Source organism: Sinocyclocheilus grahami, unplaced genomic scaffold, assembly GCF_001515645.1.
Source record: "Sinocyclocheilus grahami isolate Dianchi unplaced genomic scaffold, SAMN03320097.WGS_v1.1 scaffold156.1, whole genome shotgun sequence".
Classification (NCBI taxonomy): domain Eukaryota; kingdom Metazoa; phylum Chordata; class Actinopteri; order Cypriniformes; family Cyprinidae; genus Sinocyclocheilus; species Sinocyclocheilus grahami.
In genome coordinates this window covers 1,269,740-1,286,127 of record NW_015505335.1, presented here as the reverse complement: position 1 = coordinate 1,286,127, position 16,388 = coordinate 1,269,740, and the positions used below count along the sequence as shown (strand labels likewise).

General features: G+C 40.4%; 1 protein-coding gene across 1 annotated transcript in view; it reads left to right on the top strand.

The window, feature by feature from the left end:
- Positions 1–16,151, top strand: part of LOC107592669 (Down syndrome cell adhesion molecule-like protein 1 homolog) — a 135,739-nt gene extending 119,588 nt beyond the window's left edge. Inside the window, exons 19-31 of the mRNA XM_016282209.1 lie at positions 1,788–1,941; positions 3,018–3,135; positions 3,311–3,474; positions 3,836–3,934; positions 4,629–4,817; positions 5,371–5,658; positions 5,899–6,054; positions 6,648–6,678; positions 6,835–6,953; positions 7,137–7,289; positions 7,382–7,576; positions 7,733–8,044; positions 13,367–16,151. Coding sequence (XP_016137695.1) covers positions 1,788–1,941; positions 3,018–3,135; positions 3,311–3,474; positions 3,836–3,934; positions 4,629–4,817; positions 5,371–5,658; positions 5,899–6,054; positions 6,648–6,678; positions 6,835–6,953; positions 7,137–7,289; positions 7,382–7,576; positions 7,733–8,044; positions 13,367–13,899 — 2,511 coding nt within the window. The 3' untranslated portion in view covers positions 13,900–16,151. The remainder of the gene's footprint in view (positions 1–1,787; positions 1,942–3,017; positions 3,136–3,310; positions 3,475–3,835; positions 3,935–4,628; positions 4,818–5,370; positions 5,659–5,898; positions 6,055–6,647; positions 6,679–6,834; positions 6,954–7,136; positions 7,290–7,381; positions 7,577–7,732; positions 8,045–13,366) is intronic.
- Positions 16,152–16,388: the final 237 nt, after the last annotated feature.

The window sequence follows — 16,388 nt, the reverse complement described above, 5'->3', positions numbered from 1 at the left end:
CAGAACTAATGCTCCTCGCGACAGCCCCTCCTTGGCCGATTCCTCTGAGGAAGGATCTACTGACTCAGAGACGGGGCACCCCTTGGCACCCGCGTCCAGACCTCTGGAAACTTCATGTGTGGTCCCTGGACGGGACGCGGAGGTTCTAAGTGACCTACCCCAAGAGGTAGTGACACCATCACTTTAGCGAGAGCACCATCTATGAGACACGCTTACGCTTTGAAGTTGAACCTGTTCATTGAGTGGTGTTCTTCTCACTGAGAAGACCCCCGAAGATGCCTGATCAGAGTCGTGCTGTCCTTTTTTGCAGCAAGGGTTGGAGCGAAGGCTGTCTCCCTCCACCCTCAAAGTCTTTGTCGCTGCAATCGCTGCTAACCACGACCCTGTAGAAGGGAAGTCGCTGGGGAAACATGACCTGCACGCATTTTCGATCGACGATTCGTGCCTAGAGTTATGTGCCCAAGGTTCCCGCTACTCCCTTCAGGGATCAGGTAGTGAGCCTGCAAGCGCTGCCCTCGGAGGAGGCAGACCCAGCCCTAGCTTTGCTCTGTCCCATCCGAGCCTTAAGGTGCTACGTAGATGCTACATTTGTTGCATCCAGTGGGGACATAATTACGGATTATAATGACTTGTGCTGTCTTTTTACGCGTTGCGTTGCATCGTGCCGTGTAAACATAAAATCATGTCTGCATTTGTGATCGGAGAAATGACAAAAAACAAGCACTACGCTACACTGCTCAAAACTTGCGTTTGAATCATCAGTGGCAAATCTTTTAAATATGAAAACGTACTTACAGTCTGTGAGTCAGAACAGCCGGCATTGTAGTCTACTCTACCAGGATCAGGAAACAGTCCTCCATAAAATGCGCTGCACACATCTGAATATTTGGGTTTAACTGTTCTGGAACAGTGTTATAAATACAACTTAACCACTGATTTCTAGTTGTTTCCACTTTTGAAAGGCCAAACAAAGTAGTTTTTTTTGCTTTCACAATGAAAAACACACAGCGTCACACACGGCGGGCTTGAGTGAGCGGAGGCCGGCGGGCTTGAGCGAGGAACGGCCAACGGGTTTGAGGCAACCACATGTGACGACCCCGGACTGGACTCCGCTTTGTTCACGGTGAAAGCCGATCCGGCGATCCACAGCGCAAAGTTGATTTATTTCCTCAGCGACCAGCACGGATCAGCTCTAGGCATGACGAAGCGGATATCATCCTCTTTTGGAAGGCCAAACAAAGTAGTTTCGCTTTCACAACTAAACACACAGCGTCTTCACGACATGGCGGCAGCGGCAACAATAATACTACAGCGAGAATCAAAGTTATGCCTTCTTTCTTTGCGTGAACATTTGGGCGTGTTAGAATGAGCCATTTTAGGTAGGCGTGGTTGACTCTTAACTTTTAGAAAGAATATCTCTTTGGATTTGAAACTTTAGTCTTTGCAACTTTACAGATCTTCTTTATGCACCAAGAGCTTATAACACTCCAAAGAGAAAGGAAAAATTGAAATCCCATCATATGACCCCTTTAAATTTCGACAAGCTAAAAGAGAAAGCGAACTGTACAAGCTGACAATGTATGCTAATACCCACCATAACAGCCCTTGTGGCAGTGCTGAGAATGTGGCGTACTATTGTTTCATTATGATTTTTATTTGGACACATTTAGAATGGCAGCAATGCATAAAATCAAACTTACATAGCTAGAAACATGTGTCCAAGCATTTGTTGTCTTTATCAGCTGTAGGCACATTTGTAACTTTATGTGTTTCTGCAATGATCCCAGGCACCCAGCGAATACGAAGCCAACCCTGAGCTGCTGATATACAGAATCACCCACCTTACCCGGGGTAAGCAGTATCTGATATGGGCAGCCGCCGTTACCACTGCTGGTCGAGGAAACATCAGCGAGAAGGTGACTGTGGAGCCTGCTGGGAAAGGTGAGTCTACCTAGAGTTTAATGGGATAATAAGTATTATTCATAGCTAAATGCCCCTTTTCATGAATGCTGGTGTCATATATCGGCAATCAGCTCTGTACATAAACATATGCACTAAAGAAGTCATATGATCTCAAAACAGGCAGTTTAACAGTTTCCATGTAGAAATTGATGTTTGAGGTTTCCTGTCTGTAATTTAGCTTTATTTACTTAGCAATCATGTAGAAATTGTGCAATTGCCTGATAAGGCAGATGACCTGAGTGAGAACTGGGTGTTACAGGTCATTCTCTGCCACTGATGCTCTCTTCTCTTCCTTTACTTTGATTTTCTCCTGATGGATAGAGGTAAAGCCTGTCATTTATTATGTGGAGAGGAGTAAAAGCAACTAAATGAGAAAGAGATGGCAGACAATGACCCGGGCAATATGCCAGACAATGAAGGGGGCAGTTCAATCAATATTTATTGGGTCAGAAAACCAGGGAGAGAATCTATGAGTGTGTCCTTATTTAATAACTAATTCACAGCTAGTTTAAAGAGCAAGCATCTCTTGATAGCCGATGTAATTGTGAAAAAAAAAAAAACGTTGTTTGAATTCACTAAATGTTCATTATATAACATGTAGACTTTAAACTGTAGAAAATATACTTCACACAGAACGTGTTTTTGTATTTAAAAATGCATGGAGCAGTGCAGTGTAATGGGGAGGTGAAGAGTCAAAAAATGTTTTTTTTTTTTAAGTTTAACTTGAGTATCATGTTTTTAGAATGCAGTGTCATGCGTGAGACTCTGCAAAAGAGTTGAGCACAATGATCAAATATGTCTGTCTAATTTGGAGCTGATTGCTTTGTGGGCAGCGAGCCGACATATTGTGCCGTTGCGCTTCGGGCACCCCTACTTGCAGACATTTCTTGATACCGTCCCCCCCTCTCTCTCCCACTTTGCTTCCTGTCTATAGTCTGTCCTATTACAATAAAGGAAAAACTAAAAATAAATCTTAAAAATAAATAAATATACAAATAAGATTTCCATCTAATACATCAGTATATTAATATATGACTCTTGTTTGTGCTACTCAGCTCCTGCTAAAATCCTGTCTTTTGGAGGAACGGTGACCACTCCATGGATGAAGGAAGTCCGGCTGCCGTGCAGCTCAGTAGGAGAGCCAACACCCACCATCAAATGGACCAAAGACAGGTCTAGGATCAGCTTTCGTCACTTTCCTGAGAACACTGTTTTTCCAATGAGTCTTTGAAATATAGACACTTACAGGTTTAGATTTACAAACCCAAATACCTCCTTTTTACTCTTCTTAGACATTCACCTCTAATTTATTAAAAGATGAGAAGGTCAATATGTTTGATCCTCACAGTGAGGACACCACCATTCCAGTCACTCAAGATGGTCACCGGAATATTCTTTCAAATGGTACCCTGGTGCTGCGCTCTGTGAAAGCCGAGGATTCTGGGTACTACACCTGCACGGCCACCAACACACTGGGGTTTGACACAATCATCGTAAACCTGCTGGTGCAAGGTAAGAAATAGCATACTTCCACAATGTCCTGGGGCAACATGCCTATCAACCAGTCAGATTTTAAGGTTACATTTTAGGGTTAGGGTGCTGTCACATGAAACTTGGCTAAATTTGAAAGATTTTACATCTGTGTGGGGAAATATTTCGCTCTCAAGCTAAATTAATGATTCCACAGATTCCTATTGATGACTCTGTCAACCACAAAAATGTGCCAAACAATAAATGTGACCATATAAGCTGGGGACAGAGATAGGATTATGTCTTGTTCCAGGACAAGTAAACATTGATCCACAGAACACGTCCTACTAAAAGCATGGTGGCCAAAATGTGAAAAATTGACTGCTGGTGTTTGTCATTATAGTGCCTCCAGATCAACCACGTTTAACAGTTTCCACCACGTCCACGTCTTCAATCACTCTGGCTTGGATCCCTGGAGACAACGGAGGAAGTTCCATCAGAGGTACAAGAACCTGTCCTGTCTCTTTCCAGTCACCTCACACGTTTTATGTAGTGGGCTCCTCAAAGTACAGGTCTCTTTATCTCTCACCCTTTTTCATCTTCATTTATCTATCTTTAAGATTAGTTTTATTATGTTTTTTTCCTTCTTTTTACAATCTCTTTTTTTGTCTCTGTCTGTCTGTCTTCCTCTCAGACTGTGTTTAATCTGTCACTGTGTCAAATGTTCCTGTCAAACTGCTTGCGTCTCAGTAAATTAGGTAAAAAACAGAGATGTGGTGTTTGTGTGGAAAGATAGGAGGAGAATAAGGAGCACACAAGGCTGTCAGTGGGTAAATCCTTTTGATGTGGCACCCTTTATTTTGCCATCTGCCAAAGCCAAAGTGAGACACCAAATCCGGGCCGCTCCTAATGATGGGCAACGCCATATTGTGCATCTATTTGCATAACTGTGCAGTCAGCATTTCTCTCTCTCTGGGTTACTAATGGGGGTTTACAGCAATGTGATCAGCCCTTCTTCTGAGATTGTTACTCTGTGATTAGTCTGTAAGGTCAATGCGCCATCTAGTGGTGATGTTCGGAAATCTCTGTTCTGAGTTAATTCCAACTTCATGAGTTTGATTCCCAGGAATCGCATGAACTAGAAGTATAATATATAATGTAATAATAGTATATCGCATATGTGTGTGCATATTCAGGTTTTGTGCTGCAGTATTCAGTAGACAACACTGAGGAGTGGAAGGATGTCTTCATTAGCTCTAGTGAACGTTCTTTCAAGTTGGACAACCTGCGCTGTGGTACCTGGTACAAAGTCAAACTTGCTGCAAAAAACAGTGTGGGAGCTGGTCGCATCAGCGAGATCATTGAGGCCAAGACTCACGGCAGAGGTGAGCAGTTCTAGCTAATTCCCTATATTCTACACTTTTTGTAGCTCTTGTAAAATGTGTATGTGTGTGTGTTCATACTGGAAGATCCACTTTTATATACACTACCATTAAAACATTTGGGGGTCTGTAAATTTTTGTTTTTGAAAGACGTCTCTTATGCTCACCAAATAATTTATTTTAAAAAGTAATTGATGTAAATGTAATGTATTTCTCTGCTGGCAAAGCTGCATTTTCAGCAGCCATCACTCCAGTCTTCAGTGTAACATAATCCTTCAGAAATCATTCTAATAACTTATGATCAATTGAATGTGTCCTTGCTGAATAATTTCTTATAAATAAATAAACACATAAAAACATTTGAACAGTAGTGAATATCCCATTTAAGAAAAATGTATGTACAATTCTAAGATACATTTAAATCAGCTGGATATTGAATGTGACATTTAGACGTATGAGTGAAAAGTAGATCTTTATAGGTTATACGGTAATCTATTGCATCAATACATCACACATTAATGTATATTGTAAAATGTGGTCTTTTCTTGTTTTGCAGAGCCACAGTTCAATAAAGACCAGCCCCTTTTCACTCACATCAACTCCACCCATGCCCGACTTAACCTGCAGGGCTGGACGAGTGGCGGCTGCCCCATCACTGCTGTCCTGCTAGAGTTCCGCCCCAAAGGCACCTGGGCCTGGCAGAGTGTGCGCACCAACACCTCAGCTGACATATTCCTTGCCGAGTTGCGTGAGGCCACTTGGTATGAGCTAAAAATGAAGGCGTGCAACAGCGCTGGGTGTGGAAACCAGAGCTCCCAGTTTGCCACGCTGGATTATGATGGCAGTAAGTTTACAAACAGGAGAGTTTTATTTCCCAGTAATTCTGCCAACATTAGTACAGATGTACAAATATATTTCCTACAGAGCCAGGGCATGTATTACAGAATGACACAAAAGAACATGTACAATTAGCAGCTAAATCAATTAATTAAGCTGTTTTTAGGCCTGAATTTTAGAGATAAGAGACCTTGACGTGAGCTTTATCTCGATCTCTGTACTTATCTCGATTTCCTTTCCTCTGCAGGCACTATTCCGCCTATTAAGTCAGCACGAGGGGAAGGGGATGATGTTAAAAAGCTTTTCTCTATTGGCTGCCCTGTCATCCTGGTCACGTTGGGCATGGCCCTACTCTTCATTATTCGCAAGAAACGCAAAGAAAAAAGACTCAAGAGACTTAGAGGTGAGAGAGAAATAGGCAGAAAATGCAGAGAAAGTTGTTTGAATTGAATTATATATATATATATATATATATATATGAGTTCTGGCATGGAACTCTAGATGACACAGTCCGATAGGTCTAACTCAATCTGACCTAATTACATCATCACATGGCACAGCTGATTGGTTCTCTCCTGTATCGGTAGCCAATGAGCTCGCTGCTCAACATTCAAATATATGACTAGTGCTTGCCGTAGCAGTTGTAGCTTGCTTCAGAAACCCTCCACCTTCCCCAGCTCCACCTGTATAGATCTGCTACGAGGTGATTAATGTACGCTATATGGGTTATTTCATGTGTGTTATATTTGCAGCAGCAATATTTCTTACATGCTCACAGCAGCATGCTGTGGATGTATTGGCAGTAGCAAGTCTCGGTACTTGCTCTGCCGCAGCAGCAGCAGCGTAGCAGATCCAAGACCAAATATATTAATATTGTCATGTACATTACCATGCCAATCCCTCCGAGAGTTGTCATGACATAAATATAGTTATTATACATTTCTAGAATAATTTTACAGGAGTATTAAATACAATTACTCTGATTTCCATCTGTAGATGCTAAGAGCTTGGCTGAGATGCTTATCAGGTAAGGACATATTTAGAAGCCTGTGTACACATTAAACTCCAAAATTAAAACTCAAACATTAAAATTTGTGTTTAAAGAAGTGGCAGTGGCAATACTTTTTTCCCCCCTCTGTGTTTGTGTGCGTGTCTGTCTGTGGTTGTTTTGCACCTGGAGCAGTAAGAACAATCGAAGTTTTGACACTCCAGTGAAAGGCCCACCTCAGGGACCTCGACTGCACATAGATATCCCCCGCGTGCAACTACTCATCGAGGATAAAGAGGGAATCAAACAGATAGGTCAGTGTGTATGTGTTTGCATATATGCAAGTCATATGCTATTGCAATATATTAAAAAAATCTGAGACAGTGTTGAGTTGAGTACTGAAAGAAAACGTTGATAAAAAAGTAAAGTAAAACTGAAGGTATAAAATATTTTTGTTTCCTCAAGGCTTGTGTTTTTTTCTCTGTTGTGCGCTATAGGTGAAGACAAGGCCACCATCCCTGTGACGGACACGGAGTTCAGTCAATCAGTGAACCCTCAAAGCTTCTGTACGGGCGTGTCTGTGCATCACCCTGCCCTCATCCAGAACACAGGCCCATTGATTGACATGTCAGACATCAGGCCGGGCACCAGTATGTCACAACTCACCCACTCATTCCATAACAGATGGAAGAAGGTATAATTAGTGAATGTTTTATACACTCTCTGATTTTACCTTTCTCAGATCCAGTATCGAGGAAGAGTGTGAAGTCTGCGCACAGCACGAGGAACCGCTATTCCAGCCAGTGGACTCTGACTAAATGCCAGGCGTCCACACCTGCTCGCACTCTCACCTCAGACTGGCGGACAGTGGGCTCCCAGCATGGCATTACGGTCACAGAGAGTGACAGCTACAGCGCCAGTCTGTCCCAGGACACAGGTTCATACACTTACACATTTCAAATTTTAAGAATATTTATTGTCCTATTAGCCAGACTTGGTCTTATTCTGCCCACTTTGACAGAAGGGGTCTGTTTCACCAGCATATGAAGTTTTACAGAGTGTACACACTCATTCTGTCCTCTCCTGTCCTCAGATAAGGGACGAAACAGTATGGTCTCCACAGAGAGTGCGTCTTCCACATACGAGGAGCTGGCCCGAGCGTATGAACATGCTAAGCTGGAGGAGCACCTGCAGCACGCCAAGTTTGAGATCACCGAGTGCTTCATCTCTGACAGCTCCTCTGATCAGATGACCACCGGCACCAATGATAACGCGGATAGCATGACCTCTATGAGCACACCATCCGAACCGGGCATCTGTCGCTTCACTGCCTCCCCGCCCAAACCGCAGGACTATGATCGCGGCAAAAACGTGGCAGTGCCCATTCCCCACCGCGCCAACAAGAGTGAGTAAACAACACATTTAGGTGATTTTAAGGGGGTAATCATAAGCATTTTTTAGCTATGAAGCAGTGATGCAAGTTCAAGTACAGCTTGTGTCATTTCTAGAAAACTTTCAAGCATGTAGTGCTGCAACCCTATTGTAATTGTAAGGCTTTTTATTATCATTCTGCCATAAAACTGATTGTGCAGACCAAACCATAAGGCACAGAGACTTGAAACTTGGCCAGATGGTAGAGCTCAATTTGTGGAGAGACTAGCAAAGACTCCAGAGACCTCAATCGGCCACAGTGAAATTACAAAACGGCTCATAATCCTAAAATCCATAACTCAAGTGTCTCAAAACAAACAAAACAGCTACCTCCGATTTCCTGTATGCAAATGTTTCCACCATTTTGAATTTTGTCCAAAACATACCTTTGAGGACTAGTCCTAGGTTTTTCGCCTGATCAAAACCAAACCAGTGTTGAAATATTCTCTGGAGAGCGAATAGCAATAATTATCAAAAAAAAAGTTTGAATTGTGACTTCCCGTCAGGACAGGACACCAAAATGTTAGAAAGGGTCAGAGCCACTTTAACTAAAATGCTTATAACTCTTGAACAGAAGTAGTGCTGCAACCCTATTGTAATTGTAAGGCTTTTTATTATCATTCTGCCATAAAACTGATTGTGCAGACCAAACCATAAGGCACAGAGACTTGAAACTTGGCCAGATGGTAGAGCTCAATTTGTGGAGAGACTAGCAAAGACTCCAGAGACCTCAATCGGCCACAGTGAAATTACAAAACGGCTCATAATCCTAAAATCCATAACTCAAGTGTCTCAAAACAAACAAAACAGCTACCTCCGATTTCCTGTATGCAAATGTTTCCACCATTTTGAATTTTGTCCAAAACATACCTTTGAAGACTAGTCCTAGGTTTTTCGCCTGATCAAAACCAAACCAGTGTTGAAATATTCTCTGGAGAGCGAATAGCAATAATTATCAAAAAAAAAGTTAGAATTGTGACTTCCCGTCAGGACAGGACACCAAAATGTTAGAAAGGGTCAGAGCCACTTTAACTAAAATGCTTATAACTCTTGAACAGAATAAGATTATCTTCACCAAATTCAGAACAATTATGTAATAGCTCAGTCTGAAGTAACAAACAAATTTTAGCCACTTGGTGTCGCTGTACTAGTCAAAAAACTGAAAACAATATGACTATAGAGGACATTCACATATCTAAAAAAACATGGCAGCCATTGGTCAATAAATTTGTGCACCTATTAGACAAGGTTAAAAGAGGCCGATCGAAATTGGTGGGCCTGTTTGACTCATGGCCCTAAACAGGGTCTGTGAGAAATTTGAAAGAAATCGGCCACTGGGGGGCAATATGCATAAACGATTGTATATTGCGTGGTTTTTCCACACATACACACAATATTCATAATATATGATAGATCTCGTCATTCCAAACGATTTTGCCTCAAGAACCACTGCTGTCAGTCAAATTGTTTGTTAAATATGTGACAATATGTAAAACAAACAAAAAACACTGCAGTTCTCTGGACTCTCCAGGTCAATAATTATATATATATATATATTTTACTAAAATGCTTATAACTCTTGAACAGAATAAGATTATCTTCACCAAATTCAGAACAATTATGTAATAGCTCAGTCTGAAGTAACAAACAAATTTTAGCCACTTGGTGTCGCTGTACTAGTCAAAAAACTGAAAACAATATGACTATAGAGGACATTCACATATCTAAAAAAAACATGGCAGCCATTGGTCAATGAATTTGTGCACCTATTAGACAAGGTTAACAGAGGCCGATCGAAATTGGTGGGCCTGTTTGACTCGTGGCCCTAAACAGGGTCTGTGAGAAATTTGAAAGAAATCGGCCACTGGGGGGCAATATGCATAAACGATTGTATATTGCGTGGTTTTTCCACACATACACACAATATTCATAATATATGATAGATCTCCTCATTCCAAACGATTTTGCCTCAAGAACCACTGCTGTCAGTCAAATTGTTTGTGAAATATGTGACAATATGTAAAACAAACAAAAAACACTGCAGTTCTCTGGACTCTCCAGGTCAATAATTATATATATATATATTTAAAAAAAGTTGACCTTTACACTTTGGTTACATATAACAGGATATTTTGAAAAACAGCCATGGCCAAATATATCCAAAATCCTATAAATTGTAAACGAAAACTCAAAATTCACAAAACTAAAAAGTTTCATGGAGATAGTACCATAGGTTGCACTATAACAATTATAAAGGTTTCAAAAGCACAATAGTTCGATATTTGCAATTCCTGAAATTGCAAAAAAAAAAAATATATATATATATATATATATGCATTCACTTGAGATTCCTGCAGTACACTTTCAGAGTTTCTCTGAAAACTTCCACCTTCCCCAGCTCCACCTGTATTAATCTGCTACAGGTTATTGTATACGCTATTTGTGCAGCAGCAGTAGGGTTGGGAACCGAAAATCTATTCCGATTCCAGAATCGGATACTTAAAGGATTAGTTCACCCAAAAATGAAAATTAGGCTGCGTTTTACTCACCCCCGAGGCATCCTATGTGTATATGACTTTCTTCTTTCAGACGAATCCAGTCGGAGTTATATTAAAAATAGTATTTGATCTTTCAAGCTGTTTAATGCCACTCAGCTGCTGTTGCATTGCTTCAGTCCAAAAGAACTTGAATAAAAATCGCACATCCATAAAAAAAAATGTGTCTCACACTTCTCCGGGGGGTGAACAAAGGCCTTCTGTAGCAAATCGATGCATTTTTGTAAGAAAAATATCCATATTCAAAACATAATAATCACTTGAATCTAGCTTGCGCTCACTGTTGTAAACGGAAGCAGTTCTGGGGGAATGACGTATGAGGTTGGCTTTGCGCATGCGCCACTCAGAAGTGACACACGCGGAAACGCAGCGGAGAGATCAAAACAAAACAACGGTCGAGGATTTGTAAAGAAGAATGTCAGAGGATTTCGATATAAGCCAAGAGGAGACTGGTTTTCCTTTGCTAAAGTAAGGAAACTTTGCTTCCTTTGATCCTGTAAACAAACGTTAGTTTTCACGATACTCACTGGTGCATGCGCAACGCTGACCTCATACGTCATGCTCCCGGAATTGCTTCTGTGTACAACTGTTGGCGCAAGCTACATTAAAGTGATTATTATGTTTTGAATTAAAAAAAAGAAAAAAAAACAATTTAACCAGAATCATGCAGTTCTATTTTGCACACATACAGCTTTTAAAGAGTCCAGTTTTTATGTAGCCTGTTGATTTTTGTTCATGGTATTCAGCTCCAATGAATGATTTGCAAAAACGAGACACAGGATAAATGTTTGATATCATTATTTAATCACATTGAAATCGAAACTGGGAATTGAAAAGAATCGGAATCGATAAACAGAATCGGAATCGGAATTAATAAAATTCAAACGATACCCAGCACTAATCAGCAGTATACGTCTTAAATACTCACGGCACCGTATCGCCATATGCATTGGCAGTAGAAAGTTCCTGTACTTGCTTGCAGCAGCAGCAATAATCTACAACTACAGCAATAACCAACAGCAGCAGCGTAGCAGATCTATTCCGTCAAGACCAAATACATTAACATTGTCATATCCATCACCATGCTAAAATCTTCCGAGAGTTGTCATGATTGAAGCATATTACACAATATTTCACACATACACTTGATCTTCATATATGATAGATCTTCTCATTTGGAACAACTTTGCCTCTAGGACCGCTGCTGTCAACCAAATTGTTATTGTTAAATTATTTGAAATTGTTTAACAAACCTACTTTTGCAAATTAGTCCTATGTTTTTTGCTCAACAACAATAAAACCAGTGCAGTACAATTCTTTGAACTCTTAAGATCAATAATTATCAAAAAAAAAAAAAATTAACCTTTTTATTTGGACAGCTATAACAGGGTCATTTAAAAATGTTGTCTTGAACTAGTGTACCCAAAAACCTATAAATCATAAAAGAAAACTCAAAACTTCACAAAACTATGTGAAGTCATGCAGCATGTGATTTTAAATAAGCATGCACATTTTATAGAGATTGGGCAAAAAATGGCACCATAATAGTCATAAAGGTTAAAAAAAACAATGCATTTAAATGGTAAATTCCTTGAAATTGCGATTATAACCACTAGATGGCAGCAAATGATCATTCACTGGCTCATTCTATTCATTAATATAGTACTTCTCTGAGGTTTTAAATTTGTACGGACATATCAGTTTTTACAATTATGCCAGACTATGATTACAGTGAAATGTGAAAACTGTATATAAATTCTTAAAAAGAGAAGACTTGCAGTAAGCATTTTGTTACCTACAATTTATTTCAAATATCTATATCTGCAACAAAATGTGTGTGTGTTTGTTTGTGTGTGTGTGTGTATTCTCTATCATGGATGTGTTTTAGTGTCAGCCATACATTTTGGGATGGCCTAGTCTCCCATAGCATCCATGTCATAAGGCCGGTAAAGTGCTTGAACTCCCGTAATTGCTGCTTGCAGCAATATTTTTAAATGATATTTATTATATAAAATATTATAGATATTGATATTATATGATAAATATTTAATATCTGTATCATATTTTTTTATTATTCTGATAATCATAAGAGGTTACATTAAATAACTGAAACTATGCCATTTGCAAACCATTTTAAGTATGAATATAAATAAATAAAAGTATAAATAAATTATCAAGTATAAATAAAAAGATTATTTAAATATTTAAGTATTATAATTCATTATATTTTAATTAAATAAAAACATATCTTGCTGTGCATATGTATGATTTCAGTTAAAATTTATGATATTTCAATGGTTCGTTTAAAAAAGGTTTTGAAAAAAAAAAAAAAAATATATATATATATATATATATATATATATATATATATATATATATAATATTAATATGTTAATTTTTATATATTATAAAATATATATATTATGTTATAAATAATATTACGGTTTTGTATTTTTTATTATTACTTATAACAATACAACTTTTTGTGTTTGTATGTTTGTTTGTTTGTTTTGTTTTGTTTTTGTTTTTTGCATATGTCATTTTGAAATTTTGGTGTAGTGTACATTTTAAAAAATATGTCCAGAGGTTACGGCACAGACCTGTTTTTTTTTATGTTACAACAAAATCTCTGGTGTTAAAATTCCAAATAATTATTTTAAAAGTGGTATCTGTAGAAAAGACTCCAACAACAGAGGCTGTGATTTAACATAATTTTACTGACGCTTGCATCTGTCCTGCAGGTGAGTACTGTAACCTCCCCCTCTACATGAAGACAGACCCTTTCTTCCGGAAACAGGCGGAGCTGCACGACCCCTGCCCTGTGGTCCCACCCCGCGAGGCCTCCATCCGGAGCCTTGCCGCCCGGGCCTACCATACACAGGGCCGCCACATGACATTAGACCCCTCAAAGCAGCAGGCCCTGACACTGAGCCACGGCGGCCTGAGCAGCCTGACCAGCTCAGGGGCCTCTGGTACGTCGGGCCCAGCTTCAAGCGGGGCTGCTGGGAGCTCCAGCATCAGCTCAGGCACGGCCACCCTGCCCCAGAGAACTCTCACAATGCCCAGCACCTCCTCCACCTCCTTGGCCCCAAGCGGGGCAGTCGCCGCTGGAGCAGGAGCCAGCACGAGCTCCACGGGAGGCATCGGCCCGACGCCTGGCAGTTCCAAGGTTGGGGGATCCAGAGACTCTCTGCTAGAGAGCAGCTCGTCTGGCCTGGGCAGACTGCAAAAGCAGAATGCTGGGGCCTACTCCAAATCCTACACTCTGGTGTAGCGCACACACACACACACACGTATACGCATACAGTACGTTCACACACACATCTGGAGTCTGGGCAGGGGCGGAAATGAACAATGGCGGGACAGGGGTCTCTCTCTCTTTTCCTCTCGGTTACCTTTTTCTGCATTCCTTTTTTATTCTTCTGTTCAAGCTTTTTTTATCTGGCCTTCTCCAGGATTAAATATGCCAAATCCCAGGACCTTTCCCCAATTTTCCCTTTTTTTTGTCTTATGCTTTGTCCTTCTCTCTTGCTTTCTTCCCCACTCTCCTTTCACTTCTTTCTGTCAAAGACACCTTGGACCTTATGCACGAAATGCTTTCCAGGTGCACTTGTTCATTTGACTTCTCAACTTCAGAAAATAGGAAAAAAACGGTTTTAAGAGATGTATTGTTTCACATTAACCTGTCTAGATGTTTTTAGGCTCTCAAAAAAAGTGTCTCTTTTTATGTCTCTCATACTGCAACACATTGCCTCGGAAAGCTTATGCATAAACAAATCCACCACGGTGTCCACCTTCCGCCCCTCCTGATCCACAATGGTCTGGAAAAACAGCTCGAAGACGAAAGTCTCGACCGCCTGAATCGAGTCTTTGGGATTTTTTCATGCAATTGATGACACAGTATAGAGTGTTATTGACTATTTTGTAAACGAACAAGAAAAAAAAAAGTGAAAAAAAAATGTTTGGAGCCATTTTCACTGCGGATTTATGGTTACTGTACTTTTATTTTTTTGTTCCGTTTTCTATTTTTGGCATTTTGAACTTAAGCACTAAGGAGGGCTGGGTGGATCCACAGAGCTTTCTCAAGCTTGTGTACGTGTGGTGTGTGTGTGCATGTGTATGTATATGTGTAAATATACATGTATACATGTGGCCAGCACACACCTTTAAAGGACCTCTCAACCAGGCCTGCACACTTGGTCTCTTGGCATCACATTGGCTTGGAGACGCCAGATGCCGCCCACTGAGCTACAAGGTCTAGAGTCCATATGAAAAGGGGGGACAAGTTGGAGAGAGTATTCATTATCTCTCTACTCCCTTCGATATGAAAGAAAGGCTCTTTTTTGCTGTTTGTTAGTTCATTCGATTGTTTGTGATTGATTCTTATCACCCATCCTTCCCCACCCAGACCTCCCCCAAAAAGGTTACCACTTCCTCTGTCTCACTGTGAACGCCTAACAGCCTCTCCTGGATGGACCAAGCGCAGGCAGAAAGGCAGGAAGAGGGCAGAGAGGTAGCTAGGAAGTAGAGGCAGACGGGCCCGTGAACAGAGAAAGAGAGATATCTGCTGTCGCTGTGTAGCTTTTCTGTGTTTGTTCATCGTTTCTCTTTATTCTTTGCTTTCCTTCCCCACACGAAGACTCTAGCGGTCGTTCCTATTCGAAGGTCTTAGAGACTCTAGACTCTAGCGCAGGGGTGGATTAAGGAGGGAATAAGTGAAATATAGGAGGGGAAGGTTTCATTCAACCCCTAAATGGATCGAAATGCCTTTTAACCCTCCTTCGTTCACTCGGTTCCCAAAGCAAAGCCCCATCACAGAGAAACTTCCAAAAATCGACAAACTCTCCCAATGATTTCAATGGAAAAAAAAGTACTACATCAGGGCTCCTGCAATACAAAAGAAAAATATATTGCAATGTTTGTTGTCAAAATATATACATATATATTTCTATCTAAAGATATAGTAAATATATACGTGGTGAGAGCAGAGATTTAATGCCATATCTAATTGAAATAAAAAAATGTTATTTTAAAAAAGATTTGAAGACAATCGCTCAGTGGGAGGTGCAGCAGTAAGCGAGAGGAGATGTCGATCACGAAACGCTGAGATAAACGGGTAACATAACTTAGACAGATTGAAAAAGAACGGCAGAGGGTGTGTTTCGACATTCCGCGGTTGGGAATTCTGGGAAAAGACCTTTGAGGTTCCCAAACTAACTTCCTGTCATCGTTATAATCAGCCGGGCTGCATAGTGCAACACGCCTGTATGGTATGAAGGAGATATTTATGGACCGTTCCAAACACACTCTCTACAGTTGCTTGGAAACAATGGAAATTTGCCACTGCAACTCCAGCTCATAGATGGACATCTGTGAGCGCCATCTGAATCCATGCACCATCTCTACTGTAGTTTAAAATACCCACAGTACTTTGAGAGCTTTCTGTCAGGTCCTTAAAAAGACAGTTCACCCAAAAATAAAAAAATGTCATTATTTACTTACCCACATGTTGTTCCAAACCTGTATGACTTTATTTCTTCTGTGGAACACAAAAGGAGATGTTTTAATGTGTTTCGGCCATACAATGAAAGTAGGGGAGTCGCAATATACTGGTACTGCCGAATGATATTGTAATACTGGACATAATATTGGAAATAATACATTACCAGTACTATGTGGTTGACACTCCAACATCGTATGTGGTGGTATTGCACCTTAATACTGGTTTCCACACATCATAAAATAGTAATAGTAAATAGCAGG